The sequence below is a fragment of the Lontra canadensis genome, unplaced genomic scaffold (assembly GCF_010015895.1).
Source record: "Lontra canadensis isolate GAN:19392208 unplaced genomic scaffold, GSC_riverotter_1.0 scaffold5, whole genome shotgun sequence".
NCBI lineage: Eukaryota > Metazoa > Chordata > Mammalia > Carnivora > Mustelidae > Lontra > Lontra canadensis.
This window is the reverse complement of record NW_022630999.1, coordinates 20,294,503-20,310,537: the sequence shown is the minus strand read 5'-3', so window position 1 is coordinate 20,310,537 and position 16,035 is coordinate 20,294,503. Positions and strand designations below refer to the sequence as shown.

At 40.8% G+C, this 16,035-nt stretch overlaps 1 protein-coding gene across 6 annotated transcripts in view; it reads left to right on the top strand.

Annotated features, from left to right (window-relative positions):
* Positions 1-16,035, top strand: part of GEMIN5 (gem nuclear organelle associated protein 5) — a 43,280-nt gene that overhangs the window by 11,500 nt on the left and 15,745 nt on the right. For all 6 annotated transcript variants that reach the window (XM_032851641.1, XM_032851640.1, XM_032851642.1 and 3 more), the window contains exons 10-16: positions 1,921-2,003; positions 3,118-3,254; positions 6,320-6,393; positions 6,854-7,035; positions 9,172-9,311; positions 11,078-11,249; positions 14,886-15,113. In XM_032851641.1, coding sequence (XP_032707532.1) covers positions 1,921-2,003; positions 3,118-3,254; positions 6,320-6,393; positions 6,854-7,035; positions 9,172-9,311; positions 11,078-11,249; positions 14,886-15,113 — 1,016 coding nt within the window. The remainder of the gene's footprint in view (positions 1-1,920; positions 2,004-3,117; positions 3,255-6,319; positions 6,394-6,853; positions 7,036-9,171; positions 9,312-11,077; positions 11,250-14,885; positions 15,114-16,035) is intronic.

Here is a 16,035-nt window from a genome sequence, read left to right as displayed (position 1 = left end):
TAGTCTTTAGCCACAGGTGACTATTGGGCTGTGCTGTACGTGTAAATACACTCGAATTCAAAGACAGCCTCCCCCCTCCTCTAAAATGTAAAATATCTCAATAATTATTTTATTTTGATATTTTAAAAGATAATACTTCTGTATATTGATCTAGATAAAATATACTATTGAAATTTAATTTCACCTATTTCTTTCGCTTCTTTGAATGTGGCTATAAGAAAGCTTTATGCTGCATATGTGGCTCATCTGTATGGCTCACTTTATGAGTCTATTAACACACAGCTATCCTAGATGCTTGATTAGATTCCAGACCTACGCTGTTCATTTTGGTAGCCCCAAAATGCTATTTATAGTTAAAATAATTAAAATTAAATCAAATTAGAAGTTACGTTCCTTGTTTCTCCTGAGCCACATTTCGGGTGCACAAGGCCCAGTGCTTATCGAACAGCACTGTTCTAAACCAGGGATTGGAGAGCCACAGCTCATGACTTAAGAATGGTTCTACCTTTTTAAATTATTGGGGGAAAAAACCAAATGACTACTATTTCATGACATGAAAATTACACGGAATTCAGATTTCAGTGTCCGCAGAATAAAGCGTTATCAGAACCCAGCCACACTCATTTGTTTATACCTTATCGGAGGCTGCTTTCATAGCACCAGAGCACAGTGAGAGGAGATGGGTACTGGCTGGCCCTTTTCAGGCTAAGTTTGCCAATCCCTATTCTAGATCATTCATTTCTAAGTAAGAATTATTAACTACACTGCAGAGGCAACCTTTTTTATATGCAATTGTTTAAGTACATACGTAAACCTATATGCAGTCAGTTACTGCACTTTCTGTTCTGCAGTTAACTCCATTTTTTAATTCTCAAAAAAGAATAATATACTATCTCAAAGGGGCACTGAAAAAAAATAAAACCAGATTTCAACTTAAATAGCTCTGTGTCTTCACAAAATTGCTGACTAATTCTATTAAATTAATATCTTCTGGTTATTACAAGCTGAATATCCAAACACACACAGGAAGGGTGTATAGTAGGAGGTATAGATAAGATACTCTGTTAGGCAGTATTCAGCCAGAACCACTTGTTCTATTTCTTTGAGCCCAAAGAAATTGGGGTTTATTGTCCAGAATGATGATGATGCATGTGTCAGAAATGTGGAAGTAAATAAGTCAACAGATAGTTTGGTCATAGGTTCTGGACCCCAGGAATTCACACATCATACAGAGAACACGGTTTATGGTAAAGGTAACAGCCATACCGCCCTTTACTGACACTTCATGTGTCTTTAACCACCCCAGCCTTCCACATGACCCTCAAGAGCAAGATGTCTTCTGTCAAAAACTTTGAAATTAGACTTCTCTAAAATCTTGCCTTAGTTTAAGAATGGGATATTAATGACAGGGTAAGCCTAAAATGACTTCTGGTCTTTTACTTGAAAGTGAGGTGGGTCCATCTATATGATGATAGCAAACACTTAGCAGTAACCTTAGTTCTGGGTTGAACAGTTCACATTTTCTGTCTTCTGTTTTTCTCTAGTTGTCATAACCTTTACCATACTTGTAACTACAGTAACATTAGAATATATGACATTTAAGTGAAGTGGGTAACTGGGGGGAGAGGGGAAAAATCCCAAACTGGTCCCACAGTGGGGAGAGGGGGTAGCGGGGAGGGATAACCTATTTTTCTGGGTAAAGTACTTTTGGGACTTAATCATTTTGGTGGCAGATATCATTCCATGGTATGTTATTTAAGGGTTGGCTTCTCCAAAATCAGCTATTTAGAGAAGGATACTGTTAAATTGTTTTTCTCTAGTATCAGCAACCAGTAGGTAGGAACATTTTAGAAAAAGGTGGGTCTGTTTTCCACTGTGCCTTCTGTTTAAATTTCTGTTTGTCATCCCCTTTCCCCCCAGACCTCCACAGATTTCTAGCACATATCATAAGAAGACTGTGTACACTTTAGCCTGGGGGCCACCACTACCCCCTATTTCGCTTGGTAAGTACCTGAGCCATTCTCTAGCAAACATGAGTGCATTCTCTTTCTTTCAGTTTAATTGTAAGATACTCAAGCTAGAAAGTCATAAGTATTCTAGTACAGTGACTGCTTAGGCAGGCTGCTATGTCTCCCCAAGGATCCATAAGGGTAGTCACAGCAGGTAATAAGTTAGAATCCATTCACCCATAATAAGAATCCCCAAACTCGAAAGCATCATTTGGTCTCTTCAAGCTGAATTTTTTTCATGGTGCATGTAGTTCCCTCATACTGGCTTCTAGTCCCCAGTCTAATGCTTTTCCACTAAAATTTGCTATTTCTTTTTAATTTTATCAGAATTACAATGTCATTTGAGTATAGAAATGGAGTACTGATAATCTGTTTTCACCTACAGTTAAAGCACACTTAGAATTCCTCAAATCATCTCTTTTTGGCATCACTGTACTCTGACACTTTACCTCTTCTTGCTTCTCAGCCTTATCTTTATTACCCCTAAAGTGATATCCATGGTAATGGCAGTACACAGAGAAAATAATGTAAATCATCAGAACCCAAGCAGCATTGCAGTTGAAGGTCATTCCTTCATTCATTCAACAACTGTTTTAGTGGATCCTTGATTTGGTGCCAGGCATAGTTCTAGCAGTGGTGAAAATAAAACTCGTCCTTAAAGAAACCCACAAGAACCACTGTTTGCTTCTTGAAAGTCAACAAGAGGATTGCCGGAATACTAAACCATTGCTTTGAGGACAGCCCCTTATAGTTAGTCACAGGAAACCCATATGTTTAAATGTGCACAGAATGGAGGGCTCATTTCTGAAAGGAAAGGTAAATAAATTCTTATAAACATTGCGAACATGTTTTTTTAACCCAGCTTTAATACCCATACTATTTGAATAGCAGAAGAATGGCTGAAACAAATATTCTGTATTATAAATATTACTCTAGAATTAGTATATCTTTTTATTTCTCCCAATAACTGTGTTCATATGCAAGGAACAGTGAATTTATTCCAATGTGTTAATAAAATTCTTAAAACATCTCATAGTATGCTACAGTATAGCAACAAATAGTTAAGCTGATGAAGTGCGAAACTAATAAACTTTATTATCTCCTATAGGAGGAGAAGGAGACAGACCTTCCCTCACTTTATACAGCTGTGGAGGGGAAGGGATTGTCTTACAGCATAACCCCTGGAAGCTTGGTGGAGAGGCCTATGATATCAACAAACTCATCAGGGACACCAATTCAATCAAAGTGAGTTCTTGTGGTCTAAAGTCTTCTCTGAATCTCTACATCATCTTGCTTTCCCATCTTGCATAAAAATGCCATTATTAGAGATATCCATTATGCTAACAGATTTCTTAGATGTTCCTAAAAGCATTAGTGAATTTGTGATTTATAATACATAATGTAGAAATCTTAATCCCGGAGTAAACCAAGGAACTTAACCACACACACACACACACATACATACAAATAAAAGTTTTGTCTCAATTGCCATGGGGATTTATGATAAATATTCAGATCTTTTTCTGGCCAGCATCCTTTTCAGGCCAGCCACTTCCTCCATAGTGAGACTTTGGTAAAAATTAATATGGTGACCAAGTGTGGCTGCAAAGTACTTTGCTCAAGACAGAATAATCATTTTATTTTTAATGTTTTGGTGAAATAATTACAGAATTTACACAAAAATAATACACATAGTTCCCTTATATCGTTGACCCAGAGACCCAAATTTAATCACTTTTGCCTTACCATTTTATCAATTTATCTATGCCAGAACTGTCTTTTGAAGGGAAACCGTAAATGTTGAAAGTTCCTTACTCCTGCAAATGAGCATTTTTTTTAAAGATTTTATTTATTTATTTGACAGCATAGATCACAAGTAGGCAGAGAAGCAGGCAGAGAGAGGGGAAGGGAAGCAGGCTCCCTGCTGAGCAGAGAGCCCGATGTGGGGCTCAATCCCAGGACCCTGGGATCATGACCTGAGCTGAAGGCAGAGGCTTAACCCATTGAGCCACCCAGGTGCCCCAAATGAGCATTTTTATTGGCGCTCATTAGTTTTGAATTTTTTTTTTTTAAGATTTTATTTATTCATTTGACAGACAGATCACAAGTAGGCAGAGAGGCAGGCAGAGAGAGAGAGGAGGAGGCAGGCTCCCCACCAAGCAGAGAGCCCGATGCGGGGCTCCATCCCAGGACCCTGGGATCATGACCTGAGCTGAAGGCAGAGGCTTTAACCCACTGAGCCACCCAGGGGCCCCTATTTTTGAATTTTTGAATAACAAAAATAACATTTAATCAAACTGATTTTTATCAACTGTATTCTTTTATTAAATATTATCTCAGCATTAACATTCAGCAGTGAATAAAAGAGATAAAATTTCTGTTCTGCAAGAGCTTTTAGTTTCGTGGTTGAATATGTGTATCAGAATTTCATGCAAGGAGGGGCACCTGGCTGACTCAGTCAGTGGAGCATGTGACTTTTTGTTTTTTTCCAAGAGTTAATTTTTCTTTTCTTTTTTTTTTTTCCAAGATTTATTTTTTCTTTGAGGAAAAAATATAAACAAATAAATAATAAAAATAATAATAATAAAATTATTATTAAATTATTAATTAAAATAATAAATAAATAAATATTTTTTAAAAAAAACACACAAGCAGGGAGAGGCAAACTCCCCGCTGAGCTAGGGACTCGGTCCCAAGACTCCAGGATCGTGAACTGAGCCAAAGGTAGATGCTTAACCAACTGAGCCACCCAGGCACCCCCCAAGAACACGTGCCTCTTGATCTCAGGGTTGTGGTTTCAAGCCCCATGTTGGGTATAAAGATTACCTAAAAATAAAAGCTTAACAAAAGTCTTCATACGGGGCACCTGGGTGGCTCAGTGGGTTGAGCCTCTGCCTTCAGCTCAGGTCATGATCTCAGGGTCCTGGATCGAGCTCCGTATCGGGCTTTCTGCTTGGCTGGGAGCCTGCTTCTCTCTCTCTCTGCCTGCCTCTCTGCCTACTTGTAATATCTCTCTCTCTGTCAAATAAATAAGTAAAATCTTAAGAAAAAAAAAAAAGACTTCATACAAGTAGTTTAGGCTGGAGTTAGAAATTTGGAATTCCTGGGGCACCTGGGTGGCTCAGTCAGTTAAGCATCCAACTCTTGATTTTGGCTCAGGTAATGATCTCGGAGTGATGAGACTGAGCCCTGCATCGGGCTCCATGCTGGGTGTGGAGCCTGCGTGGGATTCTCTCTTTCCCTCCCCTCTGCCTCTCCCCAACTGCTTGAGAACTCACTCATTCTCTCTCTCTCTTTTAAAAAGAAAGAAAGAGGGGTGCCTGGGTGGCTCAGTGGGTTAAAGCCTCTGCCTTCGGCTGAGGTCATGATCCCACGGTCCTGGGATCGAGCCCCGCATCAGGCTCTCTGGTCAGCGGGGAGCCTGCTTCCTCCCCTCTCTCTGCCTACCTCTCTGCCTACCTGTGATCTCTGTCTGTCGAATAAATAAATAAAATTTTAAAAATAAATAAATAAATGAAAGAAAGAAAGAAATTTGTAATTCCTTCAGATGAATGGTAGCTGAAGAAGCTGTAGGCATATAAGAAATGGTTTAAAGAGATAAGAAGACAAGAGGGTGTCCCTTGGTGAAACACCAACAGTTGGGAGGAAAAAAAAAGTAGAAGGAAAAGAAACAGAAATAGGAAGAGAACCAGGGTAGTGTATATAAAGCTTTTGTTAAGGAGACATGACCCCTTGGGGCACCTGGATGGCTCAGTTGGTTAAAGTCTCTGCCTTCAGCTCAGGTCATGATCCCAGGGTCCTGGGATCAAGCCCCGCATCGGACTCTCTGCTCAGCAGGGAAGCTGCTTCTCCCTTTCTCTCTGCCTGCCTTTCAGCCTACTTGTGATTTCTCTCTCTGTTGAATAAATGAATGAAATCTTTTTAAAAAAAAAAAAAGGAGACATGACCCCCATATTACCATATTACCAAGCCAATGGACATGTTACCTTCTCTGCTGTGGGATAAAAATCATTTTAATGAAGTTCAAATGTAATGTAAATGAAGTTCATTTAATGAAGGTTAGATACTGTAAACTTTAATATTTAATATTTACTGGCCTCTCTTTTTTGTCCCAATTAAGCAAATTAAAATTAGAATGCTTGCTTTTAGTATCTCTTGTGGTAACTCTATGTAGGTTATTTACAAGTTGCATAATTAGAACATTTTAAACTCCAGGGATTTTTTTTTCTCATGCTGTCATCATTGATTTGTAAGATACGCAGAGAGAAGAACAGTGCTTTTAGTCAAGATCGGTTTGTTTTGCTTTCTAGTACAAATTGCCTGTACACACAGAGATCAGCTGGAAAGCAGATGGCAAAATCATGGCTCTTGGCAACGAAGACGGGTATGTGTTTGTTTCTTAAAAAAGAAAAAAAATTATTTTATGCTTCACAAAATGCTCATCTACTGCACTGGACTGTCTAAATCTTCATTTTTTAAATGTAAGCCTGGGCAGAAATGCTTTTTAGACCTCACTGTGCTCTTTCTGATGTTGATCATAGCAAATAGTCCTAATTTAGCCATTGGTTCATTAATTCTATTTTAGCTTTTCCATAGCACCATTTGTCACAAGAGGCTGAGAAACACAACTTTACAGAGATTGTTGGGATTTTCTTAAAGCTGAGTATACTTGTCAAAAGAACAGCCTTTTGTTTCTAGTTCTCTGTAAGAGAACTTGGCAGTGATAGATAGGGTTACCCTATTCCATCTCACCTTTATTTGAGTGATGGAATGAGGGAGATACCTGTTTGCATTAGACTGTAACTTGATCATCTGTCTTTCTTCTCATGTGTTTGCTATTCCAGATCAATAGAAATATTTCAGGTTCCCAACCTGAAACTGATATGCACCATCCAGCAGCATCACAAGCTCGTGAATACCATCAGCTGGCATCATGAGCATGGCAGTCAGCCAGAGCTGAGCTACCTGATGGCCTCTGGGTCCAACAATGCCGTCATTTATGTGCACAACCTAAAGACTGTCATAGGTACCTTTGGTTTTTTACACTCCTTTGCACTCTTTTTACACTCCAGCTACTTTGCATTCTAATTTTTTTTTTACTTGCTTCTTGGTATTAAAATGTTATCCTTGTTGTTTTTTTCTGCTTTTAAAAGTAACATACTCTTGGGGCGCCTGGTGGTTGAGTCTGTTAAGCATCTCCTTTCGGCTCAGGTCATGATCCCAGGGTCCAGGGATCAAGTCCTGCATTGGGCTCCCTTCTCAGGGGAGAGCCTGCTTCTCCCTCTCCCTCTGCCTGCCTCTCACCCTGCTTGTTCTCTATCTCACTTTCTCTCAAAGTAAATAAATAAAATCTTTAAAAAACAAAACAAAACCCTCAATCCCAGAGTCCTGGGATCGAGCCCCGCATCGGGCTCTCTGCTCGGCAGGGAGCCTGCTTCCTCCTCTCTCTCCGCCTGCCTCTCTGCCTTCTTGTGATCTCTGCCTGTCAAATAAAATCTTAAAAAAAAAAAAATCCTTCAAAACAAAAGTAACATATTCTTCTTCATTAAAATAAGACAGGTGCCTGGGTGGCTCAGTCGGTTATACATCAGACTCTTGGTTTTGGCTCAGGTCATGATCTTGGGGTGGTGAGAGAGAGTCTGCGTACATGGTTAAAAGAGCCGCTTTTTTAAACACAAAAGCAGTGAGATTACTTTTTTCCTAATTTCCTAATATGAAGAAATTATAATCGAACACTAAACTGTTTCTAGAATACTGCCAAGTGTGTGCTGTCAGCCATAGTGAACATAGTTGACATTTTTATTTTCTCTAGAATTTTCCATAGTTTTCTGAGAATCCTTATCTGTAACAACAACCACCAAAAAAAAAAAAAAAACGATTCTAGCAGTGGTTCCCTCAAGTTAAAAGCAATATGGAAAAGCTATTAAAGTACAGACAGACTTTCCTAACAATTAGTAGAAGACCGTATATAACTGATGAGCATGACACATTAGACAGCTTTTCCTGGTCCTTATTATTAGTGGGATTCCAAATTAAGCATCCACTTTGGCAGAGGGCATTAACTTAACTGTTCAGAGCAATGTAGATCTTTGTCTACTTTAACACTAACATCTCCATTTGTTTTTTATTTCATATCTACTGAATAACAGAAAAAGACCAAAAAATGGCCAGAATCAATATTACTTTATTTCAGGCTTAGAGGAAAGATTCAAGAATAATACAGAGAACTCTCATACACCCTCTCACACGTTCAATAACTGTTAACCTTTTGTCATAGTCATGTGGTTCTGTGTATGTGTGTGCCTGAGTACATATTTTTTCCAAACTGTTGCTGTTGCATGCATCATGCCCCATGTCCCTTAATATTTGTGTATTTTGTAAGAATAAGGATATTCCCTTACAATCTACAGTTCCATTATGAACTTCAGTTAATTTAACAATATGTATACAGTAGTTTAATCTACCACCCATATTTCAGGGTTTTTTTGTGTTTTTTTTTAAAGATTTTATTTATTTATTTGTCAGAGAGATAGAGAGAGTACAGGCAGGCAGAGTGGCAGGCAGAGGCAGAGGGAGAAGCAGGCTCCCTGCAGAGCAAGGAGGCCAATATGGGACTCAATCCCAGGATGCTGGGATCATGATCTGAGCCAAAGGCAGCCGCTTAACCAACAGCTACCCAGGCATCCCTCATATTCTAGTTTTGTCAGTTGATCCAGCGATGTCCTTTATAAAATCTAGAATAGTCTCTAAGCCTTTTCTTTTCTTTTTTAAGCCTTTTCTTTTCTTTTTTAATCTTTTTAATACTGCCCTGTTATTTTATAGATGTCCCCTTAGTCTGGTATGAAAATATGATTAGATTCACATTATATATGTATCTTCAGCTACCATAAAAGTGATGATACATCCTTCTTGATATTACATGCAAAAGATACTATTTTCATTTTGGTGGCTTTTAGAAAGACAGAATGACAGCTGACGCTTCTTGCAGTAAACCCATGTGGGAGGCACTGCTTACGTGCCCATTGTCTTAACCAGTAAATAATACGGCCTGCTGAAAGTCATCTAGAAAGCACATGGCAAAATCTTGACTCTCCATGTTAACTCCGCTGTGTCTTTTTGTTGTTGCTATTGGTAGAAATGACATCTTCCCCTTGTCTCTTAGAGAGCAATCCTGAAGCTCCAGTGACCATTACAGAGCCCTACCGGACGCTGTCAGGGCACACAGCCAAGATTACCAGTGTGGCATGGAGCCCACATCATGATGGAAGGCTGGTATCTGCTTCCTACGATGGTACAGCTCAGGTACTATTGTGTCCTTGATTCTGTAGGTGCTTTACTATGTATGCTAACTGGAACTCTTTCCTCTTTTTCCCCAGTTGTGTACATTTTTTCTCTGGCCATTATCTTCTACAGAAAGGGGTATTCTGAGCTTTAGAAGGCATTTTAGTTCATCCCACATAGTTGAGCCCTTGGCAGGCTAAGATTGGGTTTTGGGGTTTTGTTTTTATTTTTGTTTTATTTAGATGACAGGGAAAGTATTGATAAGAACTGGTTTTTAACATTTCATTCTTATTGTCATATGGACTAAATTGATGTGAGAAGTACTTGCTCCTGTTTTTAAACACAGAAACGGGGGCCATAAATCAATAACAGATTTTTTTTTTTTTTAAGATTTTATTTACTTCTTTGACAGAGATCACAAGTAGGCAGAGAGGCAGGCAGAGAGAGAGGAAGAAGCAGGCTCCCTGCTGAGCAGAGAGTCAGATGCAGGGCTCGATCCCAGGACCCTGGGATCATGACCCGAGCTGAAGGCAGAGGCTTTAACCCACTGAGCCACCCAGGCACCCCTCTATTAGGGTCCGATCGCGGCTTGTCTAGCTCTGACAAGAGCTGTCACAACTCTCACAGCTCTCTTTCTTCTGCTCCCGCCGACTCTTCTCTCTGCTGCTCCCGCCGACTCTTCTGCTGCTTCTTCCTTCTTCTTCTTCTGACAGCTCTCCTTCTTCTCCTTCTCGCCAGCCTCGCAGACCAACCGTTATGGGGGTGGTTGAGCCCCACCCCTACACAGGTAGTCAACTGAATCCTAATTCACCCAGTGGATATACCCACGCCACACCGATTGGACGTCTTCACCCGGCCTGCCCCGCCCCTACTTCCGGGTCCACAATCTAGTTCCTCGGGGAGGGGCAGGCCCCTACACCCTCAATAACAGTTTTTAATGATAAACTGGTGAGTCGAAAATCTTCAAACTGGAAAAAATAAAGATGAGATGCCAAGCCAGAGCTATGAGGTAGGACTTTCAGATACCAGAACCAGAACAGACGTGAGGAATTGGAGAGCTAACCTCTGATGGATGTCCATCTCAGTGTTGAGTTGTGACCGAGCTATTTGCACAAAGCTAGGAACCAGGAAGGGCTGCCCTCTGTGAAATGGAATGGGATAATTCAAGAAACAGTAAGGAAATTGATAATCTCACAGAGATGGGGACAAAAGAATCACCTGTGAGAAATCAGAATCATACACATGCCCTACACATGCAAGTATAGGCTCTAAATTAAAATTCTCTTCATGAGGGGTGCCTGGGTGGCTCAGTGGGTTAAGCCTCAGCCTTCAGCTCAGGTCATGATGTCAGGGTCCTGGGATTGAGCCCTGCATCAGGCTCTCTGCTCAGCGGGGAGCCTGCTTTCCCCTCTGCCTGCCTCTCTACCTGCTTGTAATCTCTCTCTCTGTCAAATAAATAAATAAAATCTTTGAAAAAAAAACTTCTCTTCATGACATCAGACTCCCAAGCCCAAAAAACAGAATGCTCGTTTAGTACAGTGAAATCTGTAGGGCACCATTAGAAGCCCATTCCGAATCATCATCATAAGAATATCTGTATATCCCAGAGTGCATAAGCCTTCTACAAGAAAAAATATTTCTAAAATTTGAACTCCTAAGAGAAAATAATAAATCATAAGGGGAAATGAGAGTATACATATTTTTTAAAAATCTTTTTTAACTTAAATCCCCCAAAGTAATAGATTAACCAGAATTTATCTATGCTATTGTGTGACTTTGGGTTTTAGGTGTGGGATAGTCTCCGAGAAGAGCCTCTTTGCAATTTCCGAGGACATCGAGGTCGACTGCTTTGTGTGGCATGGTCCCCCCTGGATCCAGACTGCATCTACTCAGGGGCAGATGACTTCTGTGTGTACAAATGGCTTACTTCCATGCAAGAACATTCCCGGCCTCCTCAAGGTCAGTCAGAACCAGGAGCCTGTAAATGCTTGTCTAATTCTCTTTCTCCCTTCCTCAGTAATTGAGTTGATCAAGGTCAAAAAAAGAGGACATTCTTGTAGAGTCACAGTGATAGTATGGCATGGGTTGCCTTCCTAACCAAAGAATGCAGCCATGAGGACAACATACAAATACTAATGAGTTATACCTAGCACCCAGGTCTTGGTTTCTGTGTATCATTTTCTGTTAAAAGAGACCAACCAGAGCTTCTTAGAGAAATGCCTAATTCCAGATTGGGAAAGGAAAAAATAAGATATGGGCCTGGAACATCATCTGGTGCCACAAAGGAAGGAAGTGCTCAAAAACTGAGATATATCAAGAGGACAAAGAAGCCAGCTCACAGGGGCTCCCACTAACCAAATCTGGGACAGTCTAAACTTGAAAATAGTGAAAAAAAGAATTCCATTTCTGGCAGTCAAAGATCAAGGTGCCAACTTGCCCACCTGCCATAAACAGCTAGAAAACTAGACAGAGGGGCGGGGCGCCTGGGTGGCTCAGTCGGTGAAGCGTCTGCCTTTGGCCCAGGTCATGATCCCAGAGTCCTGGGATCAAGCCCCACACTGGGCTCCCTGCTCAGCAAGGAGCCTGCTTCTCTCTCTGCTACTCCCCCTGCTTGTTCTCTCTCTCTCCCTGTCAAATAGATAAATAAAATCTTTTTTAAAAAACTAGACAGAATAATATACAAGTAAAAGTGATCCAAATAAATGAAAAGATATATCCATATTAAAAATTTATAAAAGAATGCTTATAGCAGGGGCGCCTGGGTGGCTCAGTCATTAAGTGTCTGCCTTTGGCTCAGGTCATGATCCCAGGGTGCCGGGATCAAGCCCCACATCGGGCTTTCTGCTCTGTGGGAAGCCTGCTTCTCCCTCTCCCACTCCCCTGCTTGTGTTCCCTCTCTCGCTGGGTCTCTCTCTCTGTCAAATAAATAAATAAAATCTTTTTAAAAATAAATAAATAAATAAAAGAATGCTTATAGCAACTTTATCTGTAATCGCCACAAACTAAAAACAAGCTGGTAAATAAACTATGGTCTATGCCTAGAGTGGAATTCTACTCAGCTATAAAAAGAAAGTAACTACTGATAAAAACAACAATATGGATGAATCCTCAGAAATGTTATACTGAGCAGAAGACACTGGGCACAAAAGACTACAGGCTGTATAATTCTAGTGTACAGTAGCAAATACAATCATATATATAATACGAAATTCTAAAACATGCGAAACTATAGTGACAGCAGATGAGTGACTGCCTGGGACTCAGAAAGTGCATCTTACTGCAAAGAGGCAGGAGGGAATGTTTTGAGATAATAGAAATATTTCATATTTTATTTGTGGTGGTGAGTTACATGATTATACATCTGTCAAAACTCACCAGAGTATTAAAAAGTGGGTATAGTGGGCGCCTGGGTGGCTCAGTGGGTTAAGCTGCTGCCTTCGGCTCAGGTCATGATCTCAGGGTCCTGGGATCGAGTCCCGCATCGGGCTCTCTGCTCAGCAGGGAGCCTGCTTCCCTCTCTCTCTCTCTCTGCCTGCCTCTCCATCTACATGTGATCTCTGTCTGTCAAATAGATAAATAAAAAAATCTTTAAAAAAAAAAAAAAAGTGGGTATAGTATGTTAAACTATACCTCAATAAAGATGACTTTAAAAAAAGCAAAGGATAAAGGCCTTAAAACTTCGAAAGTAGGTGGGACACCTGGGTGGCTCAGTGGGTTAAGCCTCTGCTTTCGGCTCAGGTCATGATCTCAGGGTCCTAGGATCGAGTCCCGCATCGGGCTCTCTGCTCGGTAGGGAGCCTGCTTCCCCTTCTCTCTCTCTGCCTGCCTCTCTGCCTACTTGTGATTTCTGTCTGTCAAATAAATAAATAAAATCTTTAAAAAAAAAAAAAAAAAAAAACTTAGAAAGTAGGGGCGCCTTGGGTAGCTCAGTCGGTTGAGGGTCTGTCTTTGCCTTGGGTACTGATCCCAGGGTCCTCGGATGGAGCCTTGCGTCATCAGGCTCCAGCTCAGTGGGAAGCCTGCTTCTCCCTCTCCCTCCGCCCTTCCCTCCCATTCATGTTCTCTTTCTCTCAGAGAAACAAAATCTTAAAAAAAAAAAAATACTTAGTAAATAAGTAGGGGTGCCTGGGTGGCTCAGTTGTTAATCGTCTGCCTTTGGCTCAAGTCATGATCCCAGGGTCCTGGGATTGAGCCCCGCATCAGGCTTCCTGCTCAGTGGGGAGCCTGCTTCTCCCTCTCCCACTCCCTCTGATTGTATTCCCTTTCTCGCTGTGTCTCTATCAAATGAATAAATAAAATCTTTAAAAAAAAAAAAAGGAAAGTAAAATAAGTAATAACCAATTAAAACAAAATGGGAATCCATGAGTCCATATTGAGGGAGAAAAATAATGAAGGTCTAAATAAATGGGGCGAAAGAAAAGCTCTTGTTCATAATAGAATGCCAACTAGTAAATGTAGAATGAATGATGGAATCAGCAAATTACCATTCAGCAGTCATCACAGTAACAGTTTGTGGTCCAGAAACATCAATGGAGGGGCGCCTGGGTGGCTCAGTCGATTGAGCATCTGCCTTTGGCTTGGGTCATGATCCCAGGGTCCTAGGATAGAGCCCTGCATCAGGCTCTCTGCTCATCGGGGAGCCTGCTTCTCCCTCTCCCTCTCCCTCTGCCTGCCACGCTGCCTACTTGTGATTGTGTGTGTGTGTCAAATAAGTTAAAAAAAAAAAAGAAAGAAAGAAACATCAATGGATCCTAAAACTAGTGGATGCAAATACTTAGTAATTACAAAGGAAAATGATTTTTCAAGAAGAAACCTGCAAGACACCCCCTTAATCAGGTGGTGAAAGTAAACAATCCAATAATGAGACAAATTTTGTGCTACCTCCAATGTTGTACTGATAGCATCACTCCTATGTATGCCAGCCCAAAATGCAAAACCTAAATTTAATCATGACAAACATCTGGCAATCGGGGAAATCAACAAAGTAACTGTCCTGTAATTTTTACAGGACAAGTTTCAAGGCATGAAAGTTAGAGGAAAACAAGCCTGTCTCAGGCTGAGGGAAACTAGAGAGGCATAACAAGCAAGAACATTGTGTAATCCTGGATTGTTTCCTTTTGCTATAAAACACATTCTCTGTACGTTTGGCAGAACTTGAATACAGTATGTAGAGTAGACAGTAGTAATGTATTGATGTTAATTTCCTGATTCTAATGGCTGTGCTATAGTAATGCAGGAGAATGTCCCTCTGTATAGAATACATACTACAAGTGTTCAAGGATAATAGGGCATCATATTAATGATTTAATGAAATCTTGCAAGGGTTTGGTTACCATGTTGATGATACAGCTCTAAAAATTTATTGGGAAGGAAGGGAAATGGTGAGAACACTATCAAAAAGAAGAGTGATGAAGTTTTGGAGATATCTCCTACAGTGCTTTTAACCAAGAATATATATTTTATCTACAACCATCCGACCTTGAATGCACCGGATCTCCTCTGATCTCGGAGGCTAAGCAGGGTTGGGACTGGTTAGTACTGGGATGGGAGAATATGTATTTTAGTCTGTCCTTGTCTTAACTGTGATTCCTCTAGGTAAGAAAAGTATTGAATTAGAGAAAAAGAGGCTCTCTCAACCTAAGCCAAAGCCCAAAAAGAAGAAAAAGCCTACCTCAAGAGCTCCTGTAAAGCAGGAAGTGTACGATGGAAATGAAGATGAGAGCATCAGGGAGAGCTCAGGACCTGTTGAGAATGGCGTGTCAGACCAGGAGGGAGAAGAGGAAGCCCGGGAGCCAGAGTTCCCCAGTGGTGTTGCCTCAGTGGGTATGTGGCCAAATCCTGTGTTTCCCAGACTCTGGCAGGTAGCAGGCATGTCCAGCAAACTAAGCCAGGTCCTTACTCAGTTCAAAACTTCACTGCCTTTGACCTACTTACTGTCCCATCCCTTTAACTTGGGTTGTATCTTTGGTGCCGTCAGAAACTGCATTCGTTTCTTAAAGAGTTGTTTTAGGCCTCTAAACCTCTGAAGTGTTAAATGGAATCTGGTGGAAGCCTGGGATAGAAATAGTGAAGGTCTTCAGAAAACACTTCTTACTAACAAGGACAAGACTATGGGGCTAAGTGAAACCAGGGGCGTCTATCCATAGAAATGCATATGGGAGAAGTTTTCCCAGTCCCAGATGTCTAGGACATCTACACAGTTACTGAAAGAAGCCACTGGTGTGTACAAATATCTGGCCTAGAAGCTACCACCACTCTGGGAACTCACAAGTTCTCACCCTTCATAACTGGGTTTGTACCTAGTGTGTCTGTGTTGTTGTTTCTGAAAAAAATATATGAGTTAGGTTCTTCTAGTTTGGTAAGCTATCATGGCAGTTAGATTTCTCACAGAACAGTTTTTCAGGGCTTTGTCCCTAATTTCTAATGTAGTCTGTTTCTCGTTTGAAGAGAAAAAGTGTTACTGGATGAAATTTTAGTACTTTAATTCTTTTTTTGTTTTTTGGTTTTTTTTTTTTTAAGATTTTTATTTATTTATTTGATAGATCACAAGCAGGCAGAGAGGCAGGCAGAGAGAGAGGAGGAAGCAGGCTCCCTGCTGAGCAGAGAGCCCGATGCGGGGCTCGATCCCAGGACTCCGAGATCATGACCTGAGCCGAAGGCAGCGGCCCAACCCACTGAGCTACCCAGGCGCCCCTTTAATTCTTTTTTTATATGTTTACCTTCAAGTTGTGGTGCCTATGACCTA